This window comes from Pseudonaja textilis, chromosome Z, assembly GCF_049901715.1.
Source record: "Pseudonaja textilis isolate UNSWEBS1 chromosome Z, rPseTex1.2, whole genome shotgun sequence".
Classification (NCBI taxonomy): domain Eukaryota; kingdom Metazoa; phylum Chordata; class Lepidosauria; order Squamata; family Elapidae; genus Pseudonaja; species Pseudonaja textilis.
In genome coordinates this window covers 108,325,912-108,338,647 of record NC_142008.1, presented here as the reverse complement: position 1 = coordinate 108,338,647, position 12,736 = coordinate 108,325,912, and the positions used below count along the sequence as shown (strand labels likewise).

Below are 12,736 nucleotides of genomic sequence, written 5' to 3'. Positions count from 1 at the left end.
ACAAAAGTTAGAAAGAGAGGGATATAAAAAGGAAAACTGTTAAAATGGACAAACAATATTATTGTTATTCAGTATTAATGTTATTGTGATGAATGTTGTTGTAAACACTTTGATTATGATCTCCTGAAAACAATTGTATCGAGACCACACACTGTTTGATTGAAATGGAATTTTTATATATTAATAAAACTTAAAAAAAAAGTTTAACCAAAATCAAGTAAAGGTGGTTTCCATATATACATTATATTTATTTATTTATCAAATTTATATTGCAGTGTATTCACCCATGGCAACTCTAGGTGGCTTACACAATGTAAAACCATATTTAAAACAGAAAATAAAAGTAAAAGTAAAAAACAATAAAACAATAAAACTTCATACTGTACCTATATAGAAAATAGAGATCAGTTGACAAACCTATTACAACTAATGTTTAATGTTTAGTATTAAATTTAATATTAAATATTCCACTGAGAAAAATGAGAAAAAAATTACTATTCTACTAAATAAGAACTAAAGATTTCAAAGGAGAAGAAAAAGAAAGAAAGAAATGTTTCATTTATTAAGAGTTTCTCTTAATGAGTTGTTCCCTGTTGTTTAGCTCTGGCTTAAAAATAATTATGAAACATTTGGGGAAATAAATGCAGCCCAGCAATCCAGCACTGGAAGCCAAAATAGAGAAAACCTCTACAGCCACCATGTATTTGCCTTTGGTGCTCAGGTAGGATGGAACAAAAGAGAGCCACACACTGCAGAAGATCAGCATGCTAAATGTGAGACATTTGGCTTCATTGAAACTACTGGGGAGCTTCCTGGAGAAAAAAGCTACTGTGAAACTGGCAGCTGCCAGAAAGCCCATGTAGCCAAGAACACAGTAGAACATGGTAGCTGAACCTTCATTGCACTGCATTATCATTTCCTCAATTTCTGAATGGTTATCAACATCAGTGAAAGGGGGATATGTGAAGAGCCACACCATACAGATACTTGCTTGAATCAGGGAACAAGTCAGAACAATGCAGGTGGTCAGGCCTCTGCCCACCCATTTCCTCATTCTGGATCCTGGCTTGGTGGCCATGAAAGCCAGAATCACAGTGATGGTTTTTGCCAACACAGAAGACACAGCCACTGAGAAGACCATGCCAAAGCTACTTTGTCGGAAGAGACATATTATATGACTTGGTGCAACAAGGAACTGCAGTGAGCAAAGGAAGCAGAGGAGGAGGGAGATGAGCAAAATGTAGGTGAGGTTTCGGTTATTGGCCTTGACAATGGGAGTATGGTGATACTTCAAAAACGTTGACAACACCAATATTGTGCAAAAAGAAAAAAAGAGAGCCAGAATAACTAGACTTCTTCCCATTGGTTCTGCATAGGATAAGAAAGACATTCTCTTTGGAAGACATGAATCTTGGTCTTTGCTTGGGTATTGGTCTGCTGGACATTCAGAACAGTCATCCATATCTGTAAGAGTTTTTAAAAAATCTTTTTATTCCTGTATTATAATTTCATTATTCCTTCTTTTGTATATGATTTTCCCCTGTCTTTCTTCTTCATCCATGGCTTCATTCATGGCACCAATATTTTCAGCTTGTCTTTGTACTGTCTTATTGTTTTTCTTAAACTTTGGGGATACAGGTTAATAAATGAAAATTAAAAAGCTAGTAATGTGGGGAGCTACATTTTATTTATTATTTGGGATAAAATGTTATCAATAGCAGAGTTGTAACTCTTTATATGACTTTAAGGTACAAGTACAATTGCACAAGTACAATTTAAGGTACTTGCTGTTACTTTGAAAGCCTTACATGAAATTGAGATGAGGTTATCTGAAGGATTGTCTCTCCCTGATTACATCCACACAACCCACCAAAGCGGGGAGGGGGGTAGAAAATTGTATCTCTCCTCTCCTAAGGAGATACATTTGGTGGGATCCAGAAGAAGGGTCTTCGCCCTCATGGTGGCTCCCTCACTATGGAAAATCTTTCCCTAAGGTCTCAATTTTGACACTCTTTCACAAGGTCCTGAAGATTGGGTTTTGCCAATAGACTTGGGGAACCCAGAGTGGGATGGAGTTCATCAAATTGTTTTATTGACTTCTGTCATCAGGTGGCTAATGGGGCTATTGTTTTTATTATTGTTTATCAGATTTTTATTTTCTGTAAGCCATCCAGAGTCACTGTGTCTCATTCAGACTGAGTGTGTGGCCATATAAATTTTCTAAAAAAATAATAATAGGGGTTTCTTTTTCTGAAGGAAAGATGAGAGATTGGTTTGTCAAATTTCTCAAGCATTTCCATTCCCTTAAAGCAAATGTTGTAAAAGGTAAGTTGATGGGTTGTTTTAAAAGTTGACATAGTGAGAAAGGCACAATGCCCAATTCCAGTAATACAATTGAAGGAAATTAAACTTCCTTTAATGATTCTTTCTCCTTTCTTTTTAGGAGAAAGTCATGGGGCAAATACTGCTGATAAATACAGGTTCTCCTTGATTTACAAGTATTTTTTCAGTGACCATTGAAAGTTAACAATGGAGTTTTTAAAAAGTGATATATGACTATTTTCATGCATATGACTATAGCAACATCCCCATGGACTCATGATCAAAATTTGGATGCTTGGTAACTGCTTCATATTTATGACTCTTCCAATTTTTCAGGTCATGTGATCAACTTTGTGACCTTCTAACAAGCAAAGCCAATGGGCAAGCCAGATTCACTTTCTAACTGAACAATGCAGCGATTCACTTAAGAACTGTGGCAAGAAAAGTCATAAACCGTCTTAACTACTATCTCACTTAGCAATAGAAATGCTGGGCTCAATTGTCATCATAATTTGAGGACTGTCTATAAAAGAATATTACCCAATATCCATATTTACATATTGATCGATCTGCTTGGTATATCCTACATAATTAAAAGATCTTATTTCATAATGTCTCTTACCAATCAGATTTGACATTTTCTGTTTAGGACATGGAACACAATCATAGCAGCAAAATTGTTTTCCCTCCTGCTTTCTCTACATTTTATTTATTATTTGGGATAAAATGTTATCAATAGCAGAGTTGTAACTCTTTATATGACTTTAAGGTACAAGTACAATTGCACAAGTACAATTTAAGGTACTTGCTGTTACTTTGAAAGCCTTACATGAAATTGAGATGAGGTTATCTGAAGGATTGTCTCCCCTGATTACATCCACACAACCCACCAAAGCAGGGGGGCAGAAAATTGTATCTCTCCTCTCCTAAGGAGATACATTTGGTGGGATCCAGAAGATGGGTCTTCTCCCTCATGGTGGCTCCCTCACTATGGAAAATCTTTCCCTAAGGTCCCAATTTTGATACTCTTTCACAAGGTCCTGAAGATTGGGTTTTGCCAATAGACTTGGGGAACCCAGAGTGGGATGGAGTTCATCAAGTTGTTTTATTGATTGCTGTCATCAGGTGGCTAATGGGGTTATTGTTTTTATTATTGTATATCAGATTTTTATTTTCTGTAAGCCACCCAGAGTCACTGTGTCTCATTCAGACTGAGTGTGTGGTCATATAAATTTTCTAAATAAAATAAATAGCTTTTTTTTTTTTGCTGAAGGAAAGATGAGAGATTGGTTTGTCATTAAACAACTGAAAAGAAAAATTTCTCAACCATTTTCATTCTCTTAAAGCAAATGTTGTAAAAGGTAAGTTGATGGGTTGTTTTAAAAGTTGACATAGTGAGAAAGGCACAATGCCCAATTCCAGTAATACAATTGAAGGAAATTAAACTTCCTTTAATAATTCTTTCTGCTTTCTTTTTAGGAGAAAGTCAAGGGGCAAAAACTGTTGATAAATACAGGTTCTCCTTGATTTACAAGTATTTATTCAGTGACCATTGAAAGTTAACAATGGAGTTTTTAAAAAGTGACATATGTCTATTTTCATGCATATGACTACAGCAGCATCCCCATGGACATATGAACAAAATTTGGATGCTTGGTAACTGCTTCATATTTATGACTCTTCCAATTTTTCAGGGTCATGTGATCACCTTTGTGACCTTCTTACAAGCAAAGCCAATGGACAAGCCAGACTCACTTTCTAACTGGACAATGCAGTGATTCACTTAAGAGCTGTGGCAAGAAAAGTTATAATATGGGGCAAAACTTACTTAACTACTGTCTCGTTTAGCAATAGAAATGCTGGGCTCAATTGTCATCATAATTTGAGGACTGTCTATAAAAGAATATTACCCAATCTCCATACTTACATATTGATGGATCTGCTTGGTATATCCTGCACAATTACAAAAACTTATTTCATAATGTCACTTACCAATCAGGCTTGAAATTTTCTCTTTAGGACATGGAACACAATCATAGCAGCAAAATTGTTTTCCCTCCTGCTTTCTCCTGAAATTACCAGGGAGGCAGCTCTTAGTACATAGAGAAATAGGTAATGTCTGGCCCAGAAATAGGGAAAAATATATCTATTAGCATTCTCACAAGTTATTGGCATACAGAAAAAAATATATGTATAATCATATGACTTTTTATTGTACAATTAAGAGGCAGTCACTTTCCCAAGTTTACCAAGTTTACCAAGCAATCTGCAACTGATTAGCAGGCAACTTTTAAAGAAGTCCTCTTGGAGCTTGGTTGTATTCTTACAGATGTTTATGTACTCAATTAGATAATATCTCACAATTCAATCATATCTACAATTTAAAAACATTTTAAAACAATGAAAATAGTAAAAAAAATTAAATCAGTAAAAAAACCTGTCTAATTTGAAGTACGTACAAAAGCTAGATGTATGTCTTATTAACAATATAATCGGGGTGGTTATCATGGCACATGTGAAAGCCAAATCTGGCCCTAGGTTTTGCCTCAGTATACCTTCCCAATAAGCAGCTGAGTCAGAAGGTTATTTAAAAGCAGTTTATTAGGGTACCTTGATACATTGGGGCCTTCTATGAAAAAGGAAGAGAGAAACTTTTTATAGGAGTAAAACATGAACACAAGAAAGAAGCAAGAGAAAATTGGCTGGAGAGAATAAAAGTGACCTCCCTTTTGCAAAGGAAACTAGTTACATGTAGTCAAACATGATACATATTTGCATCTCATAATATCACACATGTTTATTAAAATGAGGTATGAAATCAAATGGGGCCTAATTATAAGGAAAGCCAGAACAAACATTTTTAAAATCTAGAGCTAGACTCCAGCTTGTTTATCAGTTTAGGAACACTAAAGCTAATAAACCTGAACATCATTTTAAAAGAGAGAAGATAAATCAAATTAAAACACAAAGTAACTACGTTAGTTAACAAATTGTAAAACCCATGCCATTTGCCCCTCATCAGACCCAAGAGCATAAACAGGTTTTTAGAACTTTATGGGGCCATTGTAATGGAGGATATTCCACAAAGCAGGCGCCACTGCAGAAAAAGTTAACCCACTAATCCCTGCCAGCTGACCTTCTTTGGCTGATGGAATGTACAGCATGCCCATCCTATTTCACCTGGTTGGACAGTAGAAAAGACGAGCAAAAAAGGCACTCATTCAGACACCTAGTCCAAAGCCATGTAGGGCTTTATAAACAACCACCAGAACTTTGAATTGCACCTGGAAACACACTGGCAACCAGTGTACTGACTGAGGAGTGAGAAGTGGTGTTATGTGTGCCATATATCTGGCACCAATTATTACTTGTATTCTGCTTCAGTTGAAGTTTCCAAATGGTCTTCAGGGGGTGGGGTGTCCTTGTAGAATATGTTACAATGGTCCAATGTAGAGGTTATAATGGCATGAGCTAATTTAGTCAGGGCCTCCCAGTCTGGGTGTGAATGCAACTGGGGCAACAGACCCACTGCTACCTCTTTTCCCTTAGTGATATTGCTTACAATTTTTTCAAGATTTTATGCAACACCAAAAATACAGAAATAGTGCATTTATGTTTTAGTTATGCAGGTGGTCTTTGACTTATGACCACAATCAGGACAGGAATTTATCTTGCTAATCAAGGTGGTTGTTAAGTGCATCATGCCCAAATTTCTTATAGCTTTTAAGGAAATCACTGCAATTGTTAAGTGAATTAGTCAGTCATTAAATGTATCCAGAGTTGAGTGATTGTCAGAAGCTGTGTGGGAAGGTCCCCAATGATGACCCTGGATGCAGCTTCCATCATAATTAGATCTCAGTTTCCAAGCATCCAAATTTTGATGACATGATTGTGCAGAATTCTTCAATAATCATGTGTGACAGCTGTAATAAATTACATTTTTTCAGTGCCCCTGTAACTTTTAATAATCATTAAATGAATAGGTTTAAAACAAGGACCACCTGTATAGTAAATAACATCCAGATATAATTATCTGCATTCAGAACCTACTTGGTTGAAAGTTCTGTGCCAGGTGATGGCTTCATCATGAATGGTGAGCTTTTTTCCCTCAAAAGTCCAGGGATTCAGTTTCCCAACTTTCACCCGATGGAAAGACTGGTTGGGGAATGTGACCCAGTTTATAACATCAAATCCAACTATCAGTTTCCTCTTCTCATCAAACAAAATCTCATCTCCAACACTGTTATTAAATGAAATTCTTTTTAGAAACCAGTGGAGCTGAAAATTAAACAATATACCAAAAGAATGATCAGAATGTCATTAATGAATAACATTTCCTGATATGTAAAAGCATCTCATTAAGAAATTATCAATATTCTGATAGGATTATATTTTTTCCCATTACAATTTTCTTAAAATTCCATTTTTACCAAAAAAAAAAATGGTCCCAAGATAGTCCACATTCCCCTATCACTTTTTATTTAATGCAGATCAAATGAAACATTTCCAGAATTCCAATAAAAACCTTAGAATTGAGAATCTGGAATAATGTCTGAAAGCTTGGATAAGAGATAACAGATAATCAGAGTTGGAAGTGACCTTGTAGGTCATCTGGTCCGGCCCCTTGCCCAAGTGGGAGACCCTACATCATTTCTGACAAATAGCTCTTCTTGAAAGTCTCAAGTGATAGCTTGGCTTGAAAGGGCTCTCTGTCGTCTAAGAGTCCTCACAGAAGATTAAAAGGAGCTTAAGGAAACTTGAAGGGTATAAACAACAGTTCTTAATTTTCATGAGTGCTACCTCCTATTAGAAGATTTTAACCTTTCAAATTATGAATGAACGATCACAATGGAATTCTGAGATATTCATAGAGAGAATGGGTTAAGGTGTTAGCTTCGGTATTACTAATTTGTGGGGGGGGGGCAGACCTCTGAATGCATCAAGTTTTAGAATGTGTTGGAGATTTTTTAAAAAGCAAACGCCACAAATGCCACATATAATGTGGGAAAATTTTATTTGGAATTTATTTTTAATGTATTCTTTCTCCTAATGTGTATAAAATTTTGTCTTGATTTTATAATTTTATATACTCTCCTTTTTCTTACAGGTATCTTCATAGTATTTCTTTAAACTACTAAAGACAATTTTGGACATTGCTTGATGTTTAAAAATAGGAAAAACATCCATTTCTGGCTCCTGAAATATGCAGAAATTCTTAGTAAATTTGTATATCTACAAAATTGTAATGGAAGTCAGTAGTAGAACAAATTTATTCACTAAATGAAGCAATCTTTATGAATATACATATATAAAGATACTGAATAGATGAAAGGATGAGAGCTCAAGCCCATACCTGCCATGGATATTTAATTCTTTCCTGTTTCTTTTCAATCTGCAGGGCATGAAAAGCATGAGCTACAACATACAGTGCATTGTATATATTGTAACTGTGTCCTGTCATACTCATTTCAAAAAAAGAACCTGGAACATCCTTCAGTTTCTCCCTCAGAGTACAAATGTCACTATCTTTGTCATTCATTAAGGGCCTGGGAAACGAACAGTCAAATGCATGTACCCACACATCTGTGATAAAACCATCTTCTTTTGATGAGAAATGGTCTCTTGTCTGAACAAAGTGCTGAAATCCTGGAATTTCATTGGAATGAACTGAAAAGGACAAGGAACCATGGATAACTTGAATATCCCAACTCCTTTGGTAGAACACTGATGCAAGATCCATCTTGGAAGCCATGATCCACACCTTACCTTTAGGCTCTAAGGACACTAGTTCCATTTTAGGAAGCTGTAGTAGTAACCTCAAATGCAGAAGTGTTCGTTCATAGACAATCACTGCTTTGGCTTTGCTGTTCATTGATAGATAATATGTTTCAGCTAGCCAATCTAGATCATCAGAAAAACTGCTGATATAAATCGGTTTTATCTTTTTTAGGAATGCAATACAAATACCAAGAAGAGGAAACATTGAAAATGTCATTCTCACAAATCTTCCATCATCATCTTCTTTTACAAGAATGCCAACCCAGGTCCATCCAAAGTGCAAAAGTAGATGACACAGACCTTTGTATTCAAAATTTTCATCAGGAACCATTTGATAGAAAGAAGATTCACTTTGATCTAGCATTTCTGGATATGATCCATATATCATCTATATGAATAAAAAATAAGGAGAAATTAGGAGAATGGAAGGAAATTAATGTTGTTGTTTTTTGAGGAAATGAATAACTGACATATTAAGATTTCCTAAGATTTAAATTTTAATTAAAAATGAAAAAGGTTGCCATTGTATACAAAAATTAAAATTGCATTTTGCATTATATCCAATTAGGCATTTTAGCTTGTTTTTATAATAAAAAAAATTCTCAGGAGGCTACCCTTTTAGGGTAAAATCTTCTAACTTAAAGAAAATAAATGACAGAAAAATGTGATTGTATAAGAATGAAGCCTTATTTCCCTAGCTTATAAGAAAAACAATATTTTATTATAACTACTACAGGGAAATGTGATCAATGAACTTTTTGAAATTGATCTTGCATACCTTGAATAGTTCCATTTTTAAGTAACTATCCTTAATTCACTGTATATTTTATGATTGCACCACTGGACAATGTAATTTTAATTTTAAAAAAATCTTTTATTAACTTATATACTTTATTCACTTTATTGAAGGATACATATATAATATTTCCAAGTTACAGAAATGTAAATAGATCAAATACAACATATGGCCCTGTAACTCATCACACCTCCTACCTGTGGAACTTTGTACGTTTTCAATATATCTCCCATGAAAAGAGAAGTTTCAGCATAAAGAGCTCCAATGACTGCGATCAGATTGTTCTGGAAGCCACATTTATAATTCGGGATTAGTCTCTTCAATGGTGAAAAAAGTTTCATTGTGGCATGATAAGTCCATTTGACATCATAGCTATCAAAAATATTGAAACCCAAGGTGATGTTGGGCAAGATCTGAGCATTTTCATTGATCTCTTTTACAGCAAATATTAAAGCTAAAATATGCTGATAAAACTTAGTCTGGACTCTGCAATTAAAAAGCATTATAAGAGATAGTCTGTATCTAACAAAAACCTATTGCAGCAAAAGTATGGTCCATCAAACCATTCAGTTCTTGAATGCAATGCTTGATTTGCATTGCCCACAGAATATACTTTATCGCAAAATCGCAATGTCACTCAAGTAGTAACATTGTGGACTGACACTGGATCAGTTCACATTTCTTCTAATATTTCAATGTTTCAAAGTCTAAGTTACATTTTCTGGTTCATGCCATTTTTAGATTCTACACTGTATGTTTGTACAAGGATGTGCCACCTTACTCTTATTGAGCTATAAATGATTTTAACCACCTATATTAATCTTACAGGGAATATTTACCATAGATTATTAAAAATGCATTTAAATTTTTAACAAAAATATAAATATTTTCCTGCCTAAGATCCTTTCAACATCACATTTTATCATTATTACACAGTAAATTGGTGAGTATATATGCATTAAGAGTACGATGTATAATATCAATTAAAACAAGATTTTAATATAAAAACATTTTTAGAACTAACCATTTTTTTTTCAAATTTCAGCACATTTTAAATCTTCCCTATGTAAACAGGTTATTTTGAATTCTTTTTCCATGAACAATATTGCTGGCCCTTTTCTTAAATATTGCTATTACTATACCAAATCCAATCATTTAATTAAGTGAACTCATAGTTTAAACTATTTCTTTGTTAGGACTTTATCACAAAAGCGCAATGTCACTCAAATAGTAACATTGTGGACTGTTTAGTTCACGTTTGTTACAATATTGCCTTATTTTTAAGTTTAAGTCACAGTTTCTTCTCCATGCCATTTTGAGGTTTGTACACTATTTGTTTGTTTTGTTATTGTAATTAAGTTAGCTGCAGAAAAAGACATGCATTTTGAAGTTCCATAGTCTTTCTCAGGACAGACATCTCAATGACTAATAGTATTTTCTGCCTCTTCTTGTATTTTGAGGTCAGCATAGTTAAATGGTTAAAGATTGGCTTCAAGACTATTGAGAAGGGCTTGAAAGGTGTGCCACCTTACTGTTATTGAGCTATCAATATTTTTAAGAACTATATTAATCATACAGGGAATATATAACCTAGGTTATTAAAAACAGACTAATTTTTAACAAAAATATAAATATTTTACTGCCTAACATATTTTCAACATCACATTTTATCGTTATAGTTGATAATTTAGTAAATGTACATCCACTAAAAGGATGACGTATAATATCAATCAAAAACAGAATTTTAATATAATGAACATGTTTACAATTAGCTATTTTTTTCAAGTTTCAGCACATCTTAAATAAGGTTGTTTTGAATTCCTTTCCCATGATAAGAATTGCTGGCCATTTCCTTAAATATTGCTATTACTATACCAAATCCAACCATTCAATTAAATGAGAAAGACTTCAGTTAGCGAACTCATGGTTTAAACTATTTCTTTGTTAGGAATGATAAATCAGCTAATTTATTACTAACCCAAATTTATTTATTTTACCCTGTAACTAAATCTATTGCTTTGGGAATTATTATTCCAGAATACAATCTGGAATACTAAACCATTTTTTGGAATAATAAATCAGTTAATTTAATTCTTCCTAGAAGTCCAGTGAAAATGAAAAGGAATAAAACAACTCATCACCTCATTAATGGTTAATCTGAAAAAATTACTTATTTCATCTTGTAACTAATTTTATTGCTTTGGAGATTATTTTCCAGAATGCAATCTGGAATACTAAACATTATTATGTAGACATCTTACATGGGTTCTCTTATAAATGAATGATGGGGATCTTCAAAAAAGGTAGCTGGATCTTGAGGCATCAAGACAAGAGAAGTAATAGCACCCACGATGAAGTCACCGGACTGGAAATAATTGTGAAGAATAGGGAGAGGATCATGAACCTTGCAATGTTTCATGTCAGACTTGTAAACCATGTCAGTCAAGAATAGGAGCAAAATGTTCGTGATCATTATGCCAAACTTATGTCCACAATAGAATTTGTTGGATAAAGCTTTAGAATCTTCAAGTTTATGTATGAAGAAACTATGCAGTCACACACTCCCCACAAAGCCTAATTTCTACTGAAACTCCTAGAACAAGTCCCAATTTTCAGGAATTATTCTGATAGCATTTAGCTATAACTAGAGTCTAGCTCCAAATGGGAACAGTCAGAGATTTTTTTGTACTGTTTTCATAAACATTATATTTTGTTCTTGCTATTACATAAATATTCAATATCTTTATGCAATCAGCATTCAGAATTAATAATATTGATGCTAATTATATATGGAGATAAAATGGCAATAATTACATTTTTATTTCTCTATAGTATTGTGAAAAAAAATGTAATCTCATGTGTAAATACTGATTATTCCAATCTGGCTAATAAATGTCATTTTCAAATGAACCAACTTCAAAAATATCAGTTTATGAATGAAAGAACCTTTCTGAGGGAAACAGGGAACTTTCCTTCTTTATTTGCACACATACTGAGTATTAAGTCAGAATGTCCGGATATGGCTTTGTCTTCAATTAGGGTGCATTTTCAGAACAAAGTTAATGCATGTGGAGGTTCAGGATCCTTCAGTGTGCATATGTGCTGAAAAACAATTTTTTAATTGTTAATTTTTTAAGGTAATTGACTGGTAGCAATTGTAAAACAGTTGTGATTTCTAGATTAGATTATTAAAATTATTAAAAGTGGGAAACGACTAGCACCTTTGTGTGAGGGAAACCTTTACAAATACTTTTTATTAAAAGATACTAATTAACCAAAAAAAAGGATCATGTTACTAATATGACTCAAGGATCCATTCTTTTAAGCCATGGTTATCAAACTTGTGGTATCATGTTGCAGTCACAAGACATATCACAATGTCTGTTCTCATTCACGGATTATTTGTATAGTTTGGTGTGACACATCTGGCCCATGGACTGTCAGTCTGACACCACTGTTTTAAGAAAATCTAAGCAAAAAGTCACATCACAACAAACTCTCTTCTCCATATCTTTCATCTCCTCTTGGTTTGTGTGCATCATAAGATCAGATCAGACAAGGTAAGATGATAAGATAAGATAAGGCAAGTTAATTTGAGGGGACGGAAGTGTGGAGGGGATAGGAGAACAGAAACTTATTGTCATTTTTTTACTGTCAGCACACTGGAGCATATTAAAAATGAAATTCTATTGCCTACTCTCAAGAGAAAGTATGTATCTACCCATATCCATACATAACACACATATAACCATGGTATTACAATAGTATGCACACATACACACACACACACACACACACACACACACACACAGAGCATAAAGAGAAAGCTTGAGAGTTCTC

At 34.0% G+C, this 12,736-nt stretch overlaps 1 protein-coding gene across 1 annotated transcript; it reads right to left on the bottom strand.

Annotated features, from left to right (window-relative positions):
• Positions 1–562: 562 nt before the first annotated feature.
• Positions 563–11,333, bottom strand: LOC148124234 (vomeronasal type-2 receptor 26-like). The gene is made up of 6 exons (XM_087917230.1): positions 11,158–11,333; positions 9,094–9,382; positions 7,676–8,488; positions 6,373–6,600; positions 4,315–4,441; positions 563–1,464 (listed from the first exon to the last, which is right to left on the bottom strand). Exons 1-6 carry the CDS (start codon positions 11,331–11,333, stop codon positions 563–565), a joined length of 2,535 nt encoding a protein of 844 aa, XP_087773356.1.
• Positions 11,334–12,736: the final 1,403 nt, after the last annotated feature.

Bases quoted from the DNA above. Each gene is read 5' to 3' on its own strand.
- LOC148124234 (XM_087917230.1), bottom strand. From the start codon at position 11,333: ATGGTTTACAAGTCTGACATGAAACATTGCAAGGTTCATGATCCTCTC. The intron at 8,489-9,093 runs GTAGGAGGTGTG...TTATTCATATAG, and splicing joins AAACGTACAAAGTTCCACAG to ATGATATATGGATCATATCC. The intron at 4,442-6,372 runs GTAGGTTCTGAA...TTTCTGGGCCAG, and splicing joins GGCACAGAACTTTCAACCAA to ACATTACCTATTTCTCTATG.